Genomic DNA, 23,062 nt, shown 5'->3' with positions numbered 1-23,062 from the left:
TTGGAAAAAAAAAAAAACCTCGACCTTTGTAGAAAAAAAAAATTGAAAGGAAGCAAAAGATGCAAAATGCAAAGAATATCATCAGGTAGAAGAAGAGAGAGATTCCAAAAAATCAGAAGCAAATTCGTAGGCAAGGAAGGTGACGGCACCAGCAGGAGCAGCTTTGACAGTGGAAGGCACGATGCCTTTGTAGAGACCATTCCAGCCCTCCGACGTCACTATCTGTCTTATTCCGTCCAACATGTTCCTGTACGCTCTCTTCTCCACCCGGGCTCCGTATCTCGGATGTCTCCGCAATCCTTCAATCTGCCATGAAAGCGGATATACTCGATAAAATCCAGCTGCAAAAGCTCTGATCTTTTCAAACAATACTTGGCCAAAATTGAATCTGCGCATACCGAACACAACTAACCTGGAATCTTTTCTTCACGACGTCGAGAGGATGACAGACAAGTTTTGCGCTAGTCCCAGCCGCCAATCCGCAAAGGAAAAACTGAAAGCTCGAGAGGCTACTGCTGTCAATATCTGCCGAGCTGCTATTGGGGGACAAAACTATACGGTTCCACTCCTGATTATGAAACCCAAATGATTATCAAAAGTAAACTTGATATAAAAGGAAAAGATGGAACAAAAAAAGGATATATGGTAATGTGATCTTACCATCATCCAACGCTTGAACATATCGTAACTGCCAAACTGCAGCCCGGCATAGGGCACAATCTCGACAAGTGTTGGTGATAGACCATTATACAGTCCTTTTATTCCCCGTGTTTGGATTATATCTGCAAATGCCGACCTCATGGTGGGGTACACCTACACATAGTCTTTAACCAAATCATGTACCGACACAGAAGAATTCTCTCTCTCCTAGAAGGTGATCAGATATCCAAAAAGCGTTGAGAATTTCACTACAACAGTTGGTCATAAGTTCATGACTATAGTAGCTTGATTGCAAGCTGAGACAGAAACCCTTTTTTCTAGAACGAGAAAATGGTCATACAACACAAGAAAACTGACCTTAGGTTCCCCTTGTGAAGCCAGTATTGTTCGCAAAAGGTCAAATGGATATGATCCAAGTGTTGCAGCGCATCCTGCTAGAGCCCCACTGACGAAGGACAGATAAGGGCTCAAATGAATATGATCCTCTGCATCGCAAGATAATAAAAAATGGCTCGTGAACATGTAAAACATAGAATAACACCTTTCTCCCATAATAACTCTAGAGGTTTGCATCCATATCTGTGAAAAGAAACACATGCATGACAAATACAATATAGAACCATTACTTTACATGAGATCTCTCTTTCAAATAACAAAAAAGTGCCTTGGAAATGTATCATCATGCTAAATAAAGCAACATCAAGTAACAATTCTTCTACCAAAAGCATATTATCTAACTCCTAAGCTAGCCATGCAACTACAATGTCTAAGGAGTAATCTGCTGAGCATCGTATCCAAGCTGACCCACTTACCTGTTTTAGAAGAACCAGCTGCAATTGATTTCAATCTATGTAGCACTGTAAACTGAATTGAATTATATGGCACAACCATGAGCAAAGCAGGCACATTGCCACGCCAGAAACCCTGATTAAAGAAAAAGAAGTACTGAGCATAAATACCGGAGACTGGACCTCAGCGAGAACGATTTGATAGAAGACATGAGAAGATCCTCCTCTATCAACAAACAGATCACTCTACACAGCTTTCTCATCATGAACAAGAGAAATAATCAACGGAATGGAAGTTTTCAAGAGACGGACCAATAAACCTTCTTCTCTGAATATATCTCTTGAAGCCTGTAGCACACCAGTATACTTAGATGCTCCCGGCAAATTTCCCCGGACCAAAGCCCATGAAGTTGTCGGTTCTAGTTGAACCTGCAAGTGCGTAAAAGGAGCGAAAACCTTCTTCAGAACATCTGGCAATATGAAAGGTAACTCCACACAGACTAAGCTACAAGATCTAAACCAACCTAGCCCGGATTCAAAACCTTAAAACCCTAAATCTAACACACAGCATATCACGCAGATCCTCCAGATTACAAGAGAACCCAAGATGCAAAACCCGACACATTGAATCCAGCAAGTGTAACATCTTCTAAGCAAGTCAATTCTTATCAGGATATACAGCATCGCGTATTCAAGTAATCAGGAAACGGAAGAACAAAGCCAAATCGGAACTACCTGAAATCTGATCTTGATGACGTCAAGCGGAGAAGTTACAGTGCGAGAAACAGCACCGGAAATTGCACCTGCCGAAGCGTCAATGAGCGCGCGTTTAATCTGCCCGGGATCTTCCAACGCTGCCGTAGGACTCATCTTCTAGGGTTTATACTTTACGGCCTAAATCAATAAAAACCCAGAGAAAAAAAAACCTGGGTACATAAAATTCTCAAAACCCATAATCTATATGCACATCAAGAGATGGAAAAGGGGCAAATTTACAGAGACAGAGCTTATACAAGGAAACAGATACAAGAATGACCAAACCGCCATGGATGGTGAGACGTAAGGTAAACAAAAGGTATTCCCAAAATCTAGTTTTAGAAGGAAAGATAGCCACCTAGTTCCTGAAAACGCGTGATGTGAGAAGAACCGCCATTGATGATATCTTGCAAACAGAGAGGAGATATGGACACACAAAAAAAACTCGAGAAAAGTCCGCCCTTGCCGAATCCTTTTGCCGCAAATTGAAGATTTGGGTGAGAGAAGAAAATCTTTTGACTTTGACAAAATTAAAAACGCGAGCGAGAGAGAGGATTCGAGATTCTCTCGTCAACGTCCAGTTCTGATTGAACATTGTTTCTCCGGGTCCTCGCTGTAGATGGAAATTCCTATGATTTTCCACGTTGTAACCAACTTTTTCGGACGAAATTGCCCCTAGTAGGGTTAATATTTGGATATTTGTAATATGTAATCGTTAGAAAAACAAAAATCCACGGTCCACTTGGATGAGATATTTATTTCTCCTTTTTCCATATCTTTTGTCATTTTTCTTAGTGGGTTTTGTAATCGATATATGAAATAGCAAATCCATCATATCATACAATGATCAAAGTTGGATAAAAACCTTTTTTTTTTTAACTTGTGTATAGATAGTTAGGCTAGGCCTCACATATTTGAATGTTTATAGTTTTTTTATTCATATATATATATATATATATGAAAATATGACTTTAATGAAAACCGATTTAGCTTAATTAATTTATGGATGACGAGTTATACTCTCTTTTCCCCATTTAACACTTTTTTTTTCATGCCATACATATATCATAAGGTCTAACGTCCGTCCATAAAATTATGAGCTCTATATAGACTTTATTTGGATCGTTATAAATGTAGGTTTATAATATATAGTTTAAATAAAGACAGATCGTCAACGAAACGCAAGTTTGGTTAGGGGGCATCTTCACTTTGCGGCCTTTCATGCTAACCAAAAGAACATGCAGTTTCATCGTCTTTCAATAAAGTTCAAAATTTCAAATGACAAGAACTCTCCACCATCCAACTTGGACTAATATTATTCACGAATTTCCAAAAATTATAATCATTACCAATAAAATACTAAATTGACTATACATAACGACTATACATTCATGAAACATAACCCATGCATGCAAAACATTGCTTTAAAGCCCTTCGGAGCCAGATCACGTGGTAAGGGAGCAGGGGAGTAGCACCTGAGGTGGAGGGTTCGAATCATTTCGTCGCTCTTCCTTCTCCTTGACCTATTCGCCTGTCAACCCATTACAATAGGCTGATTTATCTCCTCCGCGTGTGTTGTAGGCTTGTGCGCGTGAGCGTGGGGTTTGACCTGCAGGCGCCTAAGCCCAACTACGGCCCGAGCGTTAGGCGCGCCTGGTGACCAGGTCCGGCGGACTGAGGTCCATGGGAACTGTTAGGCGCGGGTGGTGGCCAGTTTATCTCTGTTTATAAGGGTAGGTAGTCACAGGGATTCCCTATAATTACAAAAAAAACATTGCTTTAAACCATCATATTAAAAGCTTTCGTTAGTCCCTTTTAATTATATGCGGGTGACGATATAATGCATTTTAGGACTTGAGGACCCAAAGATTAATCACGTTATTGTAATGTTAGATCAGAAATATGTTCCCTTCGACAAAAGATAATTATTTTAATTTTTTTTTTGCATAAAGGTTAAAGAAAAAAATGAAAATTTGTGTTGAAAATAAAATAATTTTTAAATTGGCAAAATACATAAGAAAACGGTACCGTTCACAAAAATGCGCATCCGGGGAATCGAACCCCGGTCAGTACCGTGGGAGGGTACTATGATACCACTACACCAGATGCGCTTGACAATGGAGTATCGTTTTTTTGTGTTTATATCCCTAAAATAAATATCCAATTTTTCACTCAAAGTCAACTATATGAGTTGCTAATATCTGAAAATTTATTCAACTTATCTTAATTTATTTTTCTAAAATATTTCTCAGTTATTAAATCTATAAACCAGATTACTTATTTAATATTAATACATGGTATGAATGATAAGTTTGATTTCACTCGATCGAACTAAATAAAAAACAAAATCTAATAATATTTTTAGAGTAGGGATTGATCCCATAAATAGTGAAAAATTATAATAACATTATTAAGTCCAAACCAAATTTAATTCAGATTAAGAAAATACCGCACCGATGTGAATAAAAATATGATCAGTTTTTATATAAAATCAAATAAAATCCGAAACAAATGAAGATGGATCAAATAAATTTGGAAAATTATCGAATTGTAATTTGGAATTTAAAATGTGATATTATTATTTAAAATTGTGTTTTCTTTAAAAAAAATTGTCGGTTTTTAGTAAAATATATATATATATATATATATATATATATATATTTAGATTTTTTTGTTCAAGGCATAATAAATTTTTTTAATCATATTTTCTAAATAAAATGAAGAAATAATAATGAATGAAGTTATTTGAAAGGAGTGAATAATGACTCGTTATAAGTGGATTAAATAACAATAGGCTAATGGGCTTTTCTTCGTGGAGGTGAGGTCCATTTTTTCAATAATCAAATAAACTACAAGTCCACAACCACGGGCAAATAATGTGAAAATCTTATACCTTTTCTCTTTTTTTTCTATACAAAAACTCAAATTAAAAAGAAAAATTTATCAAACAAACAATTCTAGATAAAGTTAAATTGAATTACGCGTGATATGATATTATAATAACATAAATAAATTTTTTATGTATATATTTTTTAGAAAAAATACATAGTTGTTTTGCATATTCTTAATGTTAGTGCCCTTTAGAATACATTTTTCCATCCTTTGTAGAATAATAATTTCAAACAAAATGGCTAAAAGAGGTTTATTGATTATAACAACGAACTTATTCTATATAATTGAAAATGATTATGATTCCTACTTTATTCTATAAAGATTAAGATGAATTATAATGTTCTAATTTTTCTCTTAGCAGAATATAAAGAAAATTAAAGGGTTGGAATATTCCCCAATAGATAAGAAAATAGATTTTAAGTTTATTTTATTTCCATTATAGCAATACATTCTCTTTTCTTTGGTATTGTCCTAATCGGTAATTGGGCATGCATTGACTTGGAATATGATCAAATTCTACGGGGTCACAACTTGATTATGCTATATTTGATTTTTGTAGAATCTGTTGAATAAGTACCTTTTAATAGGAATCTTATTCTCCCAAATCCCACTCAAATTATACATTTAAATATATATATTAAAATGGATGATATAAAGGAATCTTGCCTATTTAATATATTTAATGAATTATAAATAATTTTTTAGAGGTATGGATTTACTTGCGAAATGAAAAAATAGAGAAAATCGTAAAAAAGACTGAAATGGTTTGAGAATATAGTAGGTTGTAATTGTTGTCGGTGTAGTTGATTGTAATTACATAAAAAAGCTAGAATTTATATAATAATTAATTACTATTTGTATGATGCTTTTCTTTATCTTTTTTTGTTTGGAATAATTTTATTTTAAATAACTTACCCTTGTCACAAAAAATTTAGATAAGTATAATTGGCTCACATATAAATAACAAATATAAAAAAAGGAATAATCAATTAATCATTATGGTAATCATAAATAAATTGATTTAACCTATCTATTTGTGACATATCTTTGCTCGAGATCTTACTACGGTTTCCTCTTCCATTTTAAATTGAAGGATTTGCCATTCTATGTTGTTGCAGCATGGCTATGATGAGGAGAAAACATAAATCGTTTATCGGATTTTACGCTATTAACCATACGAACAATGTTATGAATAAATAATTATTGACCAGGACTTTTAATCTAGATCGAATTTTACGGGATTAATCATATACGAACAATATAGGACTTACCAAATTTTACGCGAGTGATAGATACTTTCGAATAGACCGATTAATTAATATCGTCACGTGGGCAAAATAAATATTCACTACACGTTATATATCACATGTGTATATATATATACATACACATACTCAATTCAATAAGACAAACTTGCAATACAATTGACACACTTCATTGACAAAATATTTACACTCAACATAACCATAACAATGAAAACGACAAACCGAAGCAATGATCTCTTAAACCCCAAAAAAATACAGGAAATTAAACACTCGAACCATTTCAATGATAGAGATTTCGATATTCACATGTCTCTAACTTCGAACATGTTGCGGTTCTTGACGACAATATCGTACATGTGAATGGACTTGAACTTGCAGAAATCTTTGGGAAGGGAGATGAGGTGGATCGTGGAGCTTTTGTGGAACTGAAGAAGATGGGGATCCTCGTAGTAACGTTCCCAACCCAAACCGGACAGCTTACGCTCGAGGGCAGCGTACGAGGCCATGACTTCGTTGCTCGGTCTGTACACTAGAACCTTCCGTCTCATTTGGCGGCTCCCATCCACCGTCGTCTCCGCCGCAGGATTCTCCACTAGCCTAACGACGCCGTTTTTGAACACCCACACTCCTGACATATTGCCTTTTGTTAGATTTTGTGTTTGTATGGAGATGAGATTATCGAAGTTGGTAGTGAGTTCACATGTTGGTGGAGGTGTATATATACACACACACACATGCAGGCACCATATACACATGTGCACTATGCATGTATGTGTGTATGCAATTATATATATATATATACATGCATATACAGTTTCTTCACATTTAATTAAAAATTACCACTAGAAAGCTTTAATGACAAAGTAGAAACGGGCAATTGTGTCCTTCGGGGCCAGGTCAGGTGGTAAGGGAGCAGGGTGCATCACGCTGAGGTGGAGGGTTCGAATCCTCTCATCGCTCTTCCTTGCCTTTGACCTGCTCGTCTATCAGTCCATCATAATGGACTGATTTACCTCTTCCGCGTGTGTTGCAGGCTCGTGCGCGTGGGCGTGAGGTTTGACCTACAGGCGCCTAAGCCCAACTACGGCCCGAACGTTAGGCGCGTCTGGTGGCTAGGTCCGGCGGACTGAGGTCCATAGGACTGTTAGGCGCGGGTGGTGGCCAGTTCGTCTCTGTTTGTAAGGGTAGGTAGTCAGAGGGATTCCCTATAGTTACAAAAAAAAAACGGGCAATTGATACTTTACACATATAATTAATGATAATAATATAAATGTTCCATTACTTTTTTAGCAAAAAAAATAAATCAAAATTATATAAAAATAATATGAATCGGATTTACCTTATCAAAAAATAAAAAATAAAAAAAATGAATCGGATTTAATGACGAGAGGATGGTAGGAAGGAATCCTTTATTCTGGTTCCTAACAAGCACACTAGCTAGTTTTTATTGTTCTAATTAGCTTCTAGATAACTCTAGATCGTTAATTTACACAATAAAAAATGTGTAATTTTTAAAATAAATAAATAAATAAATAAGGAATAAGTTCTATGTTGACATGTCATAAATATTTGTCCAGGTTCTTGTAATAAAAAAGAGGCAGTAAATTCGATGTATGTCCCATAATTACTTTGAGAGTTTTTGATGGGCGCAGCTTTCTTGTGGATTGGGAGCTATGTGCATTTATGCATCATATATCTGCATGTGCATGCGGATAAAAAGAACAAAAAAAATAAATATTCCAGCTACCAAGTTTCTCTTTATCCGTTTTCGTATAAAATAAAATGAAACGAGAGTATACAAATTGTAGTTTATATTCAAAATTCGAATATCATTCAATTTCGTTTATATATCGAATTAAATTTTATAAAAAATGAGTTTTATAAAAAATACATATTTTATAAAAAAATATATATTATTTTTTCAATAATAAAAACTTTAAAATTTTGTAAGAAACTCAAGCAATTTAATAGTTAATTATTTTGTTCTTAAATAGAAGAAAATAAGATGTAATAAAATGGTATTTTTAATTAAATTATTAAATGAATCTAATACGTACCTTACGTGCTCATACATACATATATACATACATACATACATACATACATACATACATACATACATACATACATACATACATACATACATACATACATGCATACATGCATACATATAAGTTTGACATATGAGACATGACAATGATGAATAATTTGAGCCCATTCCTCGTCCATATGGGCATCGATTCACTTTTGGAGACGATCTTGGAGATTTTGTGATTGTATTTTTACGAAAAGGGAAAAGGGTATGGAGAAAAAGAAAATGCTTCACGTTACAATCCTCGATCCTATCCCCCATGCATTGGCCCTAGGGGTAGGGGGATGGGGGCAAACACGGATCCTACTTTGTCTTCACTCCACTATATATATACACATACATATATATATATATATATATGTTCATATATACATACCCGTATCTATATTATATACGTATGATTTCATGCAACCTATATGGTATCTTTCCTTTGTTTTGGGAAGAAAATTATTTGGTATCTTCTTGTTCATTATCCGAAAACAAAACGGTATCTTTTGCACATGACAAGCTAGGTGTATGATCATGACGACCAATAAATAGTATCATAGGAATTAATAACCGTTGCTCGTCAACCCTGAATGCGCTTATAATTTATGGCTTTTCATAGTTTTTTTAGTAACAAGATTTTTTATCGATAACAAGCTATATATTATATGCTTTATGTTTCCATTTTACCGGTTAAAATAACAAAAGTTGGATTTAATATCTTATTTTCAGTATATCTTTAAAATGTTTGATTTTTTTTATTTTTATTTGAATGTATCTTAATATATCAAATTTTTATGCTCAACTTTTCAGTAAGAATGACCAACATACAATTTGCAATACTTAACGTTTTTTTTTAAAATTTTACAATTATTTTACATTCTCTTAATTTCCACGTCGTACATTCTCTCTAAAAATATATATTCTAAAATCACGACTAGCAAAATTTATAACCTTTAGAAATAACTGAGATAGTTTTTCAGATTATAAATGATATATCACACTATTTGTTACGTTTCATATTTTGTATTGTTTTCCTGTGATACAATATTTTCTTTTTGACTTAAGAATCATATCCAAAATATTATTATTTTGTTAGTCTCACAGATTAAAAATATTAATGCTACTTGCCTCGCGTAAATTATTATTACTGTTTTTTTTTTGCATTACAATGTTTTGCCATTGCATAGTCTGCAAATTTATTTTTTGGATAGTTTATACTTCAATCGTTTGTATATCATATTACGTAAAATCTGAATTAGTTATTTAAAATACGACGAAGATAACTATTATTACGATTATTATTATTATTAGGTTAATATCCAAATCAATGAATTTTTATATTTCTTTATTTATTTACTATTCTGTTGAAATGGAATTACACTTGTGTAAGAATAATTCTTTAATATATCTTTTTAAGTTTTATTGTCTATTTTTAGTATTTTCCATTTAAAATAATAATAAAAAAGAAGTTTAGGGCCGGCATTGTGATGGGCTTAAAAGCCCAAATATATCTGATGCCCCAAGTGGACAGAATCCAACCATTTTTTCAATCAATAACAATTCTCCACGTGTCCACTTAAACCCAGAAAAAGCGGACGCCATTTTCGAATCAAATTACGAAAATACCACCGTTTCCTCAGTTGCCTTCTTTGGCGGCTGGTCCCTCTCTCTCGGTATTCGCTTCGTGCCTATTCTCTCACTCATACTTTCCTCGGAGTTCAGGAGTTCTCCGCCGAAAAACCCTAAATTCCTTGCCCCGTCTATATACACAGATACTGTATCTATACATTCTCTTCCTCGATTCTGTTCAATCATGGAGGTTTTTGCTCCCCATAAGTCTAAACAGCAAGAATTCGCTCTCGTTTCGGTCACCGAACTCTCCTCTCCTTCGGCTTCTCTATCGTCCTCGCTTGTTGTAGCTAGGTTTTCCTGCGTTCATGGGGTCACGGAAGTCCGATTTTACGAATCAGAGACGTCTGGTGGTTTCAGTTTTGATCTTAGTTCTGCTCAGGTTTGCCATCGATTCGCTTGCTGGTTATTGGTTCTGTTTTGAATTTTGATGTCGTTTGAAACGTCTTTGATTTATAGGGTAGTGTAGGAAACCACTCCAGGAGATTTGGGAGAAAAAAAAATCCCGAGTTCTTTCTAATGACTTCTTCCACATTTTCCCTATTGTTAGTTTGAATTCTGCGTGCTTTGTTTGAATTTTGAGATGTAAGGGTTTAATCCTATCAGCATTGTGTTTTTTGAACGAACACTAGTCTAAAGTGGTGGAATTTCGGTACTTTCGCCTAGTTTTCCTGGAAGCGAGATAGTTGATGTAGCTTTTTTATCTTCTCCTGTGTTTCTCTTATACATTGTGGTGATTTTCTTTCTCTTTTTCCCCCCTGGATTTTGGTTGATTTGCCCAGTTATTCAAGCTGGGACCCATGGAGTTAATCTGCATTTCAGACGGTTCCGGTTCCTCAAAGGAGGTACGAGAAACTATTAATTTTCTTTCAGGTTAGAATATGTTCACTTACCCTCCCCATGTAGGATATTTTAAGTGCGCTTCACTTGATTCCCATGTTTATTGGCACTTATGAGTTCAATTTCATTAGTTGTTTCTAGGAGATGAATCATTTCCTCGCGGAACCTTGAATATCTCCAGAGCGCATTACCGATAATATCTTTCCGGATGTTTTGTATATCTTCTTGTGAAATTATTTTCTGAACCAGAATTCATTCTCTCGTGGAGTCATTATCAAATTTAGAAACGAGAAGGACACCGAGAATTTTTGTGATGCCTTTGAGGAGTGGAGGAAGGATGCTGTTGTTCAAGGTGCTCCATTGTTCATGTTTATGTTTGTCCTGTTGAAATATCTTGCTTCTTGTTTTGATGGTGCTTAATGAAGTTATCCTTGTTAGTACTATTGCCATTTCTCTTTGCAATGATTTAGGTTTGTTCTTGTACTTTCTGAAGAACTTTAGCATGTATACGGCCATGTCTTATCCAATATCTGCTCTTCAGTATATTGCTTTTTTTTCATCCGTTTTCAAGCTTTATTTGATATAAAATCTATGCTAGACATTTTCTCCTAATCCCTCTTTGTTGCCTTCTAATTCTTTTCATTCTAGGATCATCCTTGCCAAATGGAACAGCTTCAGCTAATAAAAGCAAGTTTGACGATAAGATAGAGGCTTCTTCTGCCAAAATGTATTTCCATTATTACGGACAACTTCTACATCAGCAAAATATGTTACAAGATTATGTGAGGACAGGTAAGATATCCCACTTTTGATATATTGGTTCCCTCTGTCTTGTTCAATTTTTTGTTGTTAATATAGACAAGTGTACATGCATCATGGAATGTCTCTAATTATCTTCGCTGAGCTGCTTGACTGGGAATAGCTGTTTATGTTTCGTTTTTCTCTTCCAGGTACATATTATGCAGCAGTGATGGAGAATCGTGCAGATTTTAGTGGTCGTGTTGTGGTTGATGTGGGCGCAGGGAGTGGAATTTTGTCATTGTTTGCTGCACAGGTATACAAAATTCAGACCAAAGAATGTAGAACTATGGTATTCCTGTAAAGTCTCTGTATTTTGCTTGTCTTTTACTTTTATTGATGGGAAGCCCATTCTTTTTCTTTGCAAAATTAGGCCGGTGCCAAGCATGTTTATGCTGTGGAAGCATCAGAAATGGCTGAGTATGCTCGTAAACTGATTGCTGGGAACCCGTTGTTGGCTGAACGGATAACAGTGAGACTTAATGTTCATTTCTCATTAATCTATTTTCAGACACAGTGCCAACCATTGTCTGATGTTGTTGAATCTTGCACAAGTGTAGGTGATTCAGGGAAAAGTTGAGGATGTTGAGTTGCCTGAGAAAGCAGATGTTTTGATCTCTGAACCAATGGGTATGTGTTTAAAGGATAATGGTTATCGTGTGATCTTTTTATTGTAGTTTAGTATGTAGGACCGGTGATCTCCAAAGTTTGGTTGGTCCGCAAAAAGTGGAGAAACTTCATCCATGATGAAAGGGCATGTATCATAGTCAGAACATTTTACCTGTAGGCACCTTATTGGTCAATGAGAGAATGCTGGAGTCTTATGTCATTGCTAGGGATCGTTTTCTCGGTCCAAATGGCAAAATGTTTCCTACCCTTGGAAGGTAAAGTTGACCCTCGAAAGGTTAACTCTTTTGTTTTTTCTAAAAGTATCTTATTTCTCACCACATTTTATACTTTCAGGATTCACATGGCACCATTCACCGATGAATTCCTATTTATTGAAATGGCAAATAAGGTATGAGATTACATTTGTTAACAGGTTTTGTGGAAAGGATGTCTTAGATTGCTCCTTGTAACATATAACCAAATTGTTGGGTTAATAAATTTCTTAGGTTTTTGATAATGAGCGTTCAATAATCACGCTTTCCTTCTGTATGCAGGCTTTGTTCTGGCAACAACAGAACTACTACGGAGTTGATCTGACACCACTGTATGGATCAGCCTCTAGGGGCTACTTTTCTCAGGTATATCAATTTACATGCCAGTCAATTGTAATCCCGAATTCCTTCCCCGACTGGATTTTTTACTCTTGTTTTGAACTTAAAGTTTTTATTCACGGGTCATATTCCACTTCTCTTACAGCCTGTAGTTGACGCATTTGATCCGAGATTATTGGTGGCTCCTCCAATGTTTCATGTGATAGATTTCACTCAAATAAAGGTAGCCTTTCTACATTGGGAATCTGTCCAGAAACATGACCAATTCTCTTTCTCTCTCTCAGACAACAGTTTATGACCTCTTATTTTCATGTTTTTTACATCGCTCCGGAGCATTCTTTTATACCGTCTGCATATTCTTGAATTACTAGGTGCACAGTGTAGTGCAGGGCGTGTGTGACATTCTATCTCATCTGTTTCTGAATTCGTTTCTGTAGGAAGAAGAATTTTATGAAATCGATATCCCGTTGAAGTTCACCGCTTCTACATGTACCAGAGTGCATGGCCTTGCCTGCTGGTTTGATGTCCTCTTTAACGGGAGGTAAACTCTTTCTTATTTGTCACCCTCTAAAATTTTCGTGGTTATCTCTGTTTCTGATTATGGTTCTTTTCTACATCTGCTAAACCACAACTATGTAATCGCTTTGATTTGTTTCCAACAGCACGGTGCAAAGATGGCTCACAACTGCACCTGGTGCGCCTACAACCCACTGGTACCAAATACGGTGTGTTCTATCGCAGCCTATTCATGTCATGGCAGGGCAGGAACTGACGGGCAGACTTCACTTGGTTGCCCATAGCGCTCAGAGTTACACCATCAATCTAACTCTATCAGGTCGATTTACTTTTTATTTTCACATTATATCAGATTGAAGCCTATTATACTTCCCACGGGATCTGATAAACAGAAGTATCGGTTTAAACAGCTAAAATGTGGGGTCCTGGTGCCGATCAAGGTGGGATCCTGCAGACATCGTCGTGTAAACTCGATCTGAAAGAACCTTATTATAGGATGTCTCAGCCACAGGCATACCCTGTTGCTCAAGAACCGCAACCACAACCAGAACCTCAACAGCAGCTATTAAATACACAGGTATGATATTCATTTGTTTCAACTGAGGTGTGATTCCTTGTGTTCTGACCAGACATTGGGAACAACGGTAGTGTTAGAAAACCCGTCAAAAGAAATGGTCAAATTACTTTTGATCGAGCTTATTACATGAGTGATCCATGTGATCAGACACATTAGGCTCCTATGACCTTGCGTTTAAGCCTTAACCTGTTGCATTTGATCCATGCAGGACATACAGATCCAGTCCGATGACATAGAAGAACTAGAGTTGTTGCAACAACCTCCACGAGACGCAGGTGCCCAACTCTGAAAAAAAAAACGACTTTTCTGATGCAGAAAACTCGAACTCGATTTGTTATCTCAGTGACCTAACTCTGGAAACTTGTTTGTAACATGATGATGATCAGTAGCCAGTGTCCGAAAAATGATGGCTTTTACTGAGTCTGGTTCATGGTAACGACGACCTGTAACATAGATATTTCGGACAGAAACCTTCCTGTTGCCCCCGTGTTTCTTGAGCTATGACCTCTCTCTCTCTCCCGGATTTTCCTGGGTTTACCATAAATTTGTACGTTAGATCGGAATGGATGAGTTTGATTTCGATGCTTGATTATCCCAGATATCATATGCATGGGGTAAAGGAACTTTGTTCAAGTTAGTTTTTGAACGACTCTTCTTTCCCAAGAAACATTTATGGTCTGAAACTTGTCAAAAATTTCACTTTTACATTCCTGAAAAAGTTAAAAATTTTCACTTTCACGTTATTGAAACAAGTAAAATCCGGTCCCTGTTTTGTAACAAATCGACAAAGAACATCGTGTTACATGAATGGTACATGAATGGCATTGTCCTTTGAGACAAAGAAATGGGAACAATCTCAGTTAAACGGCTGCGACGGCAGGCTCGGGGGGAGGAAGAGCGACAATGACTTTGTAGCAGCGGAAGCAGAGGGAAGGGTGGTCGGGAAACGAGCCAACCTTTGAAGAGTAATTCCAACATCTCTCACACTTGGAGCCTTCGGCTCGAGACACTCCTATCCACACTCTGTTGTTTCCTTCTTCAACATATTCTCCTTTGTATTCCGCATCTGCTTTCTCCTTCTCCGTTGGTGACAGTACCTCCACCTGTTTTTGCATAATCAACAGTCTCATGGGTTAGTTATACACTGACCAGACAAAACGATATTGGAATACTTCAGCATCAGGTAATCCAAGTTGAACCAATGTATACAAGTTCTTACATAATTTGGGTTTTTTTTGGAGGATATAACAAATACAAAATGCTTTTTTCGGTTTTATACGTTTTCCAGAGTTTTTTTTAATCCCATATTAGTATCTTGGGTGATCAAGAAAATCCTGAAATATTCAGATATATACTGTGGCAACTTTGTTTACTGGGGACCTTTGAGCTAGTTTGCTCTGTTCAGAGTACTAAGGAGTTGCAATCACTAATGACCCAAGTTGTGTTTCTACCTGAGAACTGACTCGGAACCTGAACCTTGAAAATATCACCCCTCTGAGTTTTCGGTTCGTACCTGTGATGTTATGAATATCCGTTGAAGTGTGTCGGCCTCGTTTTCTGCTGCACACATCTCTCGTAGTTTTGAAGCCATGACTGCATCCTCTGTGCATAGATAAACCTTTGCTTCTAAGCTTGAACCTATCAGCTTCCCATTACGTGCAAGCTCCAGTACTTTATTCACCTCAGTTCTCAACTGTCATGGTGACAACAAACCACTTTCAAGATCCTCTTTTGCGAGTAAAAGAACTGGTAAGATATAATGGTGCAGCCAGAATTGGATAAATCACACAAAAAACCTACAAAATATTGAGATTAAAGTTCCGATCTTTTTTGAAACTCTAGTACTAACCACTGTCAGAGGTTCTGTCAGTACATGGGAATATTTTCGAGTTGTTGCTAATTCCAAAAGTTCTAGCGATTCAATCACTATTTCTTAAAAGGTCATCATATGAAAATACGTGAAACAAATACCCAGTGTTTGAATAGTTTTGCATGAAGGTATGTTTGTTTTCCTTATATCCCCCATGAGGTAGTAAAACAGTGCATCATTCTGAACCAATATAACTAAGGATTTCTAGTATCGAAACCAAAGATAGGAGAAAACTTCTAGAGATGGTGAAATTTTCACAGGGTTTATGCGAGTGATTATAGGAGATTCGTGATTACCTCGAGAATTTTTTCCCAGAAATGACTCTCTTCAACAGGAAACGAGAGCAACTGTTCATTCAACGATGGCCATTTTAGTTCAAAAACAAATTTTGCTGCAGATCCATCTTCATTTCTATACTCAAATGGGAGATTCTGCCAAACATCTTCAGCTAGATGAGGCAGTATAGGAGCGATGACTCTCAAGATGGATAGAAGATGTGCAGAAAGTACTGTCTGACAGCTTCTTCTGGTAAAACTCGAAGTACCCCTGAGAAAAGATAATTTATTTTAGTTAAATCAATAACATAAATGTATCAATATCAAAGACTGGGAGGCAAAGGTCTAGGTACACAATCGAAATGGAAACTTACCCAGTATACAATCTATCTTTGGCTACATCAAAGTAGAAATTTGATAGATCAACTATTATGAACCGTTGAATGATCTGAAACAATAAAAGATCATAACTGTAGGGAAAATCACGAACATTAAGAACAAAATTCAAGGGTCATCAATCTGCAAGTACTTAACTGGATTCTTAGGATCTCTCTCCTCAATGGATAGAAATTCATTTGCTAAAATCTAGGTTATGGTTCATTAAATATATCCAAACTGCTACCCACTGTCTAAAATGTCTTGTACTTTTGATCTAATTATTTTCTCTTCTTACAGGCCAAAGAAAAACAAGGAAAAAGAAGTAAATGGTTGAGTAATTGCTCCTCCTGTTTTGTTTTCTTTTGCCAATTTGCACATAGCAGATGAGTTTAACACAACAATTAGATTAACATCTCTCAGAGGGACTATATTGCATTACTCCAAGGTTAAGTGATTAATGATTACTGTGTTTCTAACAACAACAAAAAAATAGTACCTGGAATATTCTGAAAAACTGGTAGTTATCGTAGCACTCTTTTATGTTCTTTACAACATTCTCGAGCTGGAAGAGAGCGTGCTGGTCAATTATTGGCAAGCTGTGGTATGGAACAGCATTATCCGCCTGTAGATGGTAGATAGATACATAAGTAACGATTTCAAAATAGCAACACCATAAATTATAGTGAGGTACAAGACAGAAGTGAGAACTTGAGGAAGTGGAGCTAGACGAGAGAAACACTATTTGTAACACAGATGCAGGAAAAAAGGTTATACGTGAAGCTGGTGATAATATCCCACAGGAAAAAAAATTGTATATCAAGCTTAGAATTAGAGACATACTTTCCAGTCATGCAGATTTCCAAGGAGATATCTTAAGGTTCCTCTTAATTTTCTATATATATCTGACATTTGCCGAAGAATTTGAGGACCTATCAGTACATCTCCAGCATAATCAACACTAGAAACCCAGAGACGCAGGACATCGGCTCCATATGCAGGCGCATCCTGGCAACAAAAGGAACGGCCAAGCAACAAGAATGGATAACGAAGACTTGGGAGATAAAACAAGACAGGCTTGGTTATTGTATCAGCAGAGAACCTTTGAATTTTTCCCTCCTTCAATGACCATGCGTGGGTCAACCACGTTACCCAAGGACTTGCTCATCTTCATACCCTTCTCATCCAGTACAAATCCATGAGTTATAACAGCAGAATAAGGGGCCTTTCCTGTATTACAAGGTGTGAATGCAAAAATAAGACACCAATTTCCAGCATGTAAGCTAAGTATGTAGAATAATCTCATTTCATAAGACAGCAACCCTAAACCCTAAATCTTGTGTCAGCTTATCACCTTTTGTTGCGATGCTTGTTAACAAGGAACTTTGGAACCATCCACGATGCTGATCTGTGCCTTCTAGATACACATCTGCAGGGAAACTAAGGCCGTCTCGTTTTCCCAACACACCAGCCCAAGAGGAACCTGACGTAATAAGAAGATCATTACATAATAGTTGTTTGACGCTATACCAGACTGTGAAATTTTGTAAACAGCCAACTTCATTGCATTGTGGTACCTGAGTCAAACCAGACATCCATTGTATCAGTCCCTTTTTCATAATCAGCTGCTTTATCACGATATTTCTCAGGAAGTAGGTCTTCAACTGACATGTACCACCATGCATCACTACCCTTTTGAGAAATTATAGCTGTCATAGAAGGAAATATTTTATGAGGGGCGACTCAGATAACTACTACATAGAGCAATAAGAGCAGGCATTTCTATAACAGAAAAACACTGAGTTAATAGAAAAAAAACCAATAAAGTGATTGCACTCTCTCATAGGCCCTTACACTTAACATGGTCAATTGTCTCTTCATTCATGAGGGGTTCTTTTGTCTTGACATGATAAAAGACAGGAATAGGGACACCCCATGTCCTTTGCCTCGAGATGCACCAATCAGAGCGACTGGACGTCATGGCAGAAATCCTGTTTTCGGCCTGAATAACAAACCATATCAATTGCTATATTAAACTCCAAACAACTTAACAGTATCTTTTTGAAGACCAAACCAGGCATGAAGATGAGTGGTGGTGATAACTAGCAGTAAGAAAACAATCCAACAATAAGGAGAACATCAGCTAGATTGATCAAATCACATGGTTCATATGATGAAAATCTCCTAGCATTGTTAAATCTCCATGTGATACTTGTAACCCGTATATTTGAATAAAATCAAAAGACAGTTTCACCAAGTACCTGAGGTGGTATCCATTTCACATTACTAATTGCATCCATAGTAGCCCCGCGGAACCCTTCAACCGATGCAAACCACTGCTCGGTCGCTCTAAAAATTGTAGGCTTCTTAGTTCGCCAGTCATATGGGTACTTATGAGCTGCATGAAAAAAAAGTTGACATGTCAAAATCATTTCCATCTGAGTTAAAACTGGTGGCAAACTTATGCACAAATGGTTGGGTACAAAGCATCTGAAGCAAAACTTACCGTATGATTCCTCCATGACCAGAGACAATTTCTCATCCAGGTAATCGACGACAGCACTATTCCCTTCCGCAAGGACAGAGAGCCCACTAAACTGTCCAGCTTCTTCAGTGAACTTTCCTTCATCATCTACGGGAGAAAATACAGATAGCCCATACTTAAGGCCAGTTGCATAATCCTCCTGCCCATGGCCAGGGGCAGTGTGGACCAAACCCGTTCCTGACTCTGTCGTAATGTAATCTCCTCCTATAACAACTGGACATTCTTTATTGTCTATCGGATGTGCATACCTACAATCATGATAACACACCAAGGATTCAGAACTAGAGAAGCACATGTCAAACCAAGGTTCTTTTCTTTTTATTTTTATTCTTTTTATAACTTTCCAAACATAACCTGCAGTTTTCAAGATCTGAACCCAGGAAAGTTTTATTTATGATAAGCTTCACGCCCCATTTTGCTTCTAGTGCGGGCACAAGGTCGGTCGCTACAATCAGGAATAACGTTTGTTGATTTTTCAGAACATTCCCAAGCCTTTTCTTTTTACTGCCCTTCAAGGCGGAGTCATCTTCTGTGTATGACTGCACCTCAACAACCGAGTACTGAAGCTTAGCATTCACCGCAACAGCTGAAAGTGATACCAAAGAAAAGAAAGAAATAACATGTTAAAATAGCTAATACACCAGTCAAGTAAAGTAGAACCAAAAGATCCAAATGTACGTGCAAGTGAAGAAAGAGAAGGGGAGAGAATATTGAGAAAGAAGGGGGGAGGAGTAATGGATGGTACATCTTGGCAACTAACAGCAATATATGTGACATAAAACTTACCAGCATTGGCTGGAACAGTCCAAGGTGTAGTTGTCCATATTGCCACACTTAAATTAGGGAAAAATTCTTCTAACAAGCCAGTTTTTGCCCCACTCACCAATTTGAAAAGAACATATATGCTTCTCGAAACATGACCCTCTGGGTACTGCACATAATTTATATTTAAGAAAATAACGCATTCACCTTTAAAACCTATTATTTTGAGCTGGTTACATTTGAGCTCATATAAGATAACTAGAGGAATGCAGGTACCAGGAAAATATTATGCTACAACAACTAAGTGTATCTAAGAAAGTGCAGACAGTCAATGAAGAGGAAAATTATATTATTCAATATCCATTGATCATATGTGAAGCAGCAACCTAGGTCCAATGGAATACAATGAATGCCGCCATACATTCTTGATCTCGCCAGAAAGTATCTCATGTTGAAACATAAAATCAGAAAAATACGCCTGAAATTCACATGCTTTGAGCTGATTTTAAATTTGCTTCACATTGAACTGAACTTCAGAATATTTGTCTATAGGGTTTAAACTAATATTTAATTTTACCTCTAGTTCAGCTTCAGCAAGAGCAGTGCGAGAAGAAGGACTCCAGTGAACTGGTTTCCTTCCTCTATAGATGTACCCTTGCAAGGCCATCTGGCCAAACACTTCAATCTACCAATATATGAGATAGGATAAAAGAAATGTCATCAATCAGGGTCTGAAATCTTACAGACTTTTGACAATAAACATCTTCAGAAGTTAGATTCAGATACTGCATGTTTAGATATGTTGTAAAAATATGAAAATCCGCAACAAAATTTCGGAAGGTGATGCTGTTACCTGGGCAGCTTCATATTCTGGGTCAAGAGTTAAATAAGGATTATTCCAATCAGCCCATACTCCATATCTCTGCAAACACCAGTCATGTGCTCTAAGTGACTTCACAAAAGACTTAACTAAAACGTTTTTAATTAAAATAAAACATGCCCTGGTAGATTCAAGTGACTGGTAAATTCCAAATGATTGTAGACAAGGAAAACAAAAGTTGATATCACCTTAAATGATGCCATTTGTGTTTTGACGGTTGATTTGGCAAACTTGGCAGCTTTTGCCCTTAATTTTACTGGTGTCAGTTCCTTCCTTGATTCCTGGTCCAGCGACTGCAGAACTGAAATGAATCCAGAGGACAACCTAATTACTCAAGATAGGTAACGACTTTGAAGACAGTGAAAGCATCTTGCTTCTAACTGATTATTCAGAGGTCCATAACTTATCCCGCACTTGCCTTTCAACTCAATCGGCAGACCATGACAATCCCAACCAGGAACATACTGAACTCTATAGTTTTGGAGCAGCTGCATGAAGACGCCAACAATGTGTGAGAGCAAACACCATTTATAGAGGAAGGTAACCCCAAAAAGAATAAATAAATGAGATAAACAAAACCAGAAGCCCAAGAAGCCAAAACAAGAGGTAAATAGATATCCAAGGTAAAGCATACCTTATAGCGGTTAATTATATCCTTAAGTATCTTATTTAGAGCATGGCCCATGTGCAAGTCACCATTGGCATAGGGAGGTCCATCATGAAGAATGAAACTTCCCTGACAAAGCAACTCACACTCACACACCACTTCTTTTAGGCAGAGTTGACAGGAAAATAGATTCTCGAGGAACTTACTCCATTATTTTTGTCAGAAACTCTCTTGAAAACCTGGTTATCATCCCACAACTTCTGGATTTCAGGTTCCCTCACCAACGAATTTGCTCTCATACCAAACCCGGTCTTTGGCAAATCAACCGTGTGTTTGTACTTTCCGTCCTCTTGCTTTTCTCCTACAAAATCCCAATGGTGTAAACACAGTACCAAATGGAGCCATCATTTGGGAAGATTTTTAAAAATGGAGGCTGTACAATTCACACCTTCAGCTGCCTTCTTCGCTGCCATAACAGGTCCCCGAGACCTTCGTTTTGATGAATGACCAAACTCATTGTTTGGTTGAGTTGAATATTGTGAGACATAAAGAAAGGAAAAGACCTTGGTGGAGGACCTTCCCTTGGAAAGAAAGCCATTCGACGGGGTGGTTCTCCTTAAATTTGAGCAGGTTTTATACGACAAAATCTGACCAGACACAAATCAAAACAAAAAAGTAAGAAAATCATAAACCTTTCTATACAAATTTCTAACAAGATACAAGACATCTCCTCCAACAATTAAATACGACCAAATTACATAGACTGCAACTTGTTTTTTCTTCAAAGAATTGGATTGTAATGAAAGAGATTTTTTTTAAATCACTAGAAATTTCATTGTCTTCAAGCTTTACACAGTACGTATCCGCGGTTAAGGTTGCAAAACTACAGTAATTCAAGCGAAATAGCTTTACTTTGAACATTTCCGACTCAACATAATCGCAGTTGTTTAGTGCCAACAAGAAAGAAATTTGTGTAGCAACGAGAAAAACTGTTCAAATACATAATCAAAGGCCAAAAAACACAACCACCAACTGAAATTTTATCAAACAATTGGTGGGCATTGTTAAAAACCGTAAGAATATTACACAGAACCTGAAACCCACCTGCTTAGCTCCCAAAGCGTAACAAAAAACAAGAATTTTTTTAACAAACCCACTGACCAAACAGATGCCATTGTAATGATCATGGACGAATTCGACGACAACAATGGTCTAGAATTCGAAGTTTAAACAAAGGGTGTGAATTGCCAGTAGTAACCAAACAACACACATAAAACCCGACAAAAGATGAATTCAGAGGCGAGTCTTCGCAATTGGACTTACTCTGTAAGAAGAAGACTGCACCATCGCCATTGCAGCTGCTTCCCTGGGATTTCCAGCAAATGATTTGAAGAAAGAAGACATCTTTTTCGCTCTCTCTGCGTGCCTTCTCTCTATATCAGCTCCTTGTCACTGCATGACGTTTCTCATCCCCGCGCAAAGAGCGAAGAAGAAAAATGACGACGTCGACAAACTCTACGTGCGCTTGTGTGGATAATTGGACTGTTGAAACAAAAACCTCTGCGCTCCCTCCTCACCATTGGGTTGTTTTTGTTCGCCGACCCCTAAATTTCGTGTCTTTTCTATATTTACCCCCTCTATTTTGTTTAGTGCTTCCCAAGCCCTTTTCTACAGAATCTATATATATATATATATATATATATATATATATATATATATTTCTTACA

At 36.8% G+C, this 23,062-nt stretch overlaps 4 protein-coding genes and 1 non-coding gene across 6 annotated transcripts; 1 reads left to right on the top strand and 4 right to left on the bottom strand.

Moving 5' to 3' along the window:
• Positions 1 to 6: 6 nt before the first annotated feature.
• On the bottom strand, positions 7 to 2,819 carry LOC104818930 (mitochondrial thiamine pyrophosphate carrier-like). Of its 2 annotated transcripts, none has more exons than XM_010548736.1 (8): positions 2,563 to 2,819; positions 2,184 to 2,342; positions 1,761 to 1,877; positions 1,473 to 1,584; positions 1,018 to 1,145; positions 661 to 813; positions 413 to 568; positions 7 to 306 (listed from the first exon to the last, which is right to left on the bottom strand). In XM_010548736.1, exons 2-8 carry the CDS (start codon positions 2,316 to 2,318, stop codon positions 82 to 84), a joined length of 1,026 nt encoding a protein of 341 aa, XP_010547038.1. In that variant the 5' UTR covers positions 2,319 to 2,342; positions 2,563 to 2,819; the 3' UTR covers positions 7 to 81. The 2 variants fall into 2 exon arrangements, with proteins under 2 accessions (XP_010547038.1, XP_010547039.1); XM_010548737.2 differs by lacking the exon at positions 2,563 to 2,819 and adding an exon at positions 2,462 to 2,552.
• Positions 2,820 to 4,244: 1,425 nt separating this feature from the next.
• Positions 4,245 to 4,315, bottom strand: TRNAG-CCC. The gene has a single exon. It is a non-coding gene; the product is annotated as a tRNA-Gly (tRNA).
• A 2,179-nt stretch (positions 4,316 to 6,494) lies between these two features.
• LOC104818927 (flowering-promoting factor 1-like protein 3) lies at positions 6,495 to 7,102 on the bottom strand. The gene has a single exon (XM_010548728.2). The coding sequence runs from the start codon at positions 6,994 to 6,996 to the stop codon at positions 6,664 to 6,666; it is 333 nt and encodes a 110-aa protein (XP_010547030.1). The 5' UTR covers positions 6,997 to 7,102; the 3' UTR covers positions 6,495 to 6,663.
• A 3,010-nt stretch (positions 7,103 to 10,112) lies between these two features.
• Positions 10,113 to 14,576, top strand: LOC104818926 (probable histone-arginine methyltransferase 1.4). The gene is made up of 15 exons (XM_010548727.1): positions 10,113 to 10,452; positions 10,853 to 10,915; positions 11,160 to 11,262; positions 11,559 to 11,702; positions 11,861 to 11,964; positions 12,082 to 12,180; positions 12,269 to 12,338; positions 12,496 to 12,592; positions 12,672 to 12,726; positions 12,872 to 12,955; positions 13,074 to 13,151; positions 13,366 to 13,469; positions 13,591 to 13,763; positions 13,855 to 14,021; positions 14,230 to 14,576. Exons 1-15 carry the CDS (start codon positions 10,255 to 10,257, stop codon positions 14,308 to 14,310), a joined length of 1,620 nt encoding a protein of 539 aa, XP_010547029.1. The 5' UTR covers positions 10,113 to 10,254; the 3' UTR covers positions 14,311 to 14,576.
• Positions 14,577 to 14,705: 129 nt separating this feature from the next.
• Positions 14,706 to 22,886, bottom strand: LOC104818925 (isoleucine--tRNA ligase, chloroplastic/mitochondrial). Its single transcript, XM_010548726.2, has 22 exons — positions 22,659 to 22,886; positions 21,784 to 21,982; positions 21,542 to 21,696; positions 21,363 to 21,464; positions 21,147 to 21,216; positions 20,917 to 21,029; positions 20,702 to 20,770; positions 20,426 to 20,533; positions 19,873 to 20,017; positions 19,441 to 19,672; positions 19,048 to 19,334; positions 18,803 to 18,939; positions 18,396 to 18,543; positions 18,119 to 18,250; positions 17,896 to 18,024; positions 17,644 to 17,771; positions 17,385 to 17,549; positions 17,041 to 17,166; positions 16,541 to 16,614; positions 16,188 to 16,437; positions 15,535 to 15,714; positions 14,706 to 15,124 (listed from the first exon to the last, which is right to left on the bottom strand). The coding sequence occupies exons 1-22, from the start codon at positions 22,737 to 22,739 to the stop codon at positions 14,882 to 14,884; spliced, it is 3,273 nt and encodes a 1,090-aa protein (XP_010547028.1). The 5' UTR covers positions 22,740 to 22,886; the 3' UTR covers positions 14,706 to 14,881.
• Positions 22,887 to 23,062: the final 176 nt, after the last annotated feature.

The sequence above is a fragment of the Tarenaya hassleriana genome, unplaced genomic scaffold (assembly GCF_000463585.1).
Source record: "Tarenaya hassleriana unplaced genomic scaffold, ASM46358v1 Cleome3, whole genome shotgun sequence".
Lineage (NCBI taxonomy): Eukaryota > Viridiplantae > Streptophyta > Magnoliopsida > Brassicales > Cleomaceae > Tarenaya > Tarenaya hassleriana.
Note: the sequence above shows the minus strand (reverse complement) of the source record. Positions and strands in the feature narration are given on the sequence as shown.

Coding starts and splice junctions, on each gene's coding strand:
- LOC104818930 (XM_010548736.1), bottom strand. CDS start 2,318: ATGAGTCCTACGGCAGCGTTGGAAGATCCCGGGCAGATTAAACGCGCG. Junction 1,146..1,472: donor AGCTGGTTCTTCTAAAACAG/GTAAGTGGGTCA, acceptor CTTGCGATGCAG/AGGATCATATTCATTTGAGC. Junction 814..1,017: donor CTTCACAAGGGGAACCTAAG/GTCAGTTTTCTT, acceptor GACTATGTGTAG/GTGTACCCCACCATGAGGTC.
- LOC104818927 (XM_010548728.2), bottom strand. CDS start 6,996: ATGTCAGGAGTGTGGGTGTTCAAAAACGGCGTCGTTAGGCTAGTGGAG.
- LOC104818926 (XM_010548727.1), top strand. CDS start 10,255: ATGGAGGTTTTTGCTCCCCATAAGTCTAAACAGCAAGAATTCGCTCTC. Junction 11,965..12,081: donor TGTCATTGTTTGCTGCACAG/GTATACAAAATT, acceptor TTGCAAAATTAG/GCCGGTGCCAAGCATGTTTA. Junction 12,956..13,073: donor CTAGGGGCTACTTTTCTCAG/GTATATCAATTT, acceptor CTTCTCTTACAG/CCTGTAGTTGACGCATTTGA.
- LOC104818925 (XM_010548726.2), bottom strand. CDS start 22,739: ATGTCTTCTTTCTTCAAATCATTTGCTGGAAATCCCAGGGAAGCAGCT. Junction 21,983..22,658: donor TGCAGTCTTCTTCTTACAGA/GTAAGTCCAATT, acceptor GTGTCTGGTCAG/ATTTTGTCGTATAAAACCTG. Junction 18,251..18,395: donor GACAATTGACCATGTTAAGT/GTAAGGGCCTAT, acceptor CTTCTATGACAG/CTATAATTTCTCAAAAGGGT.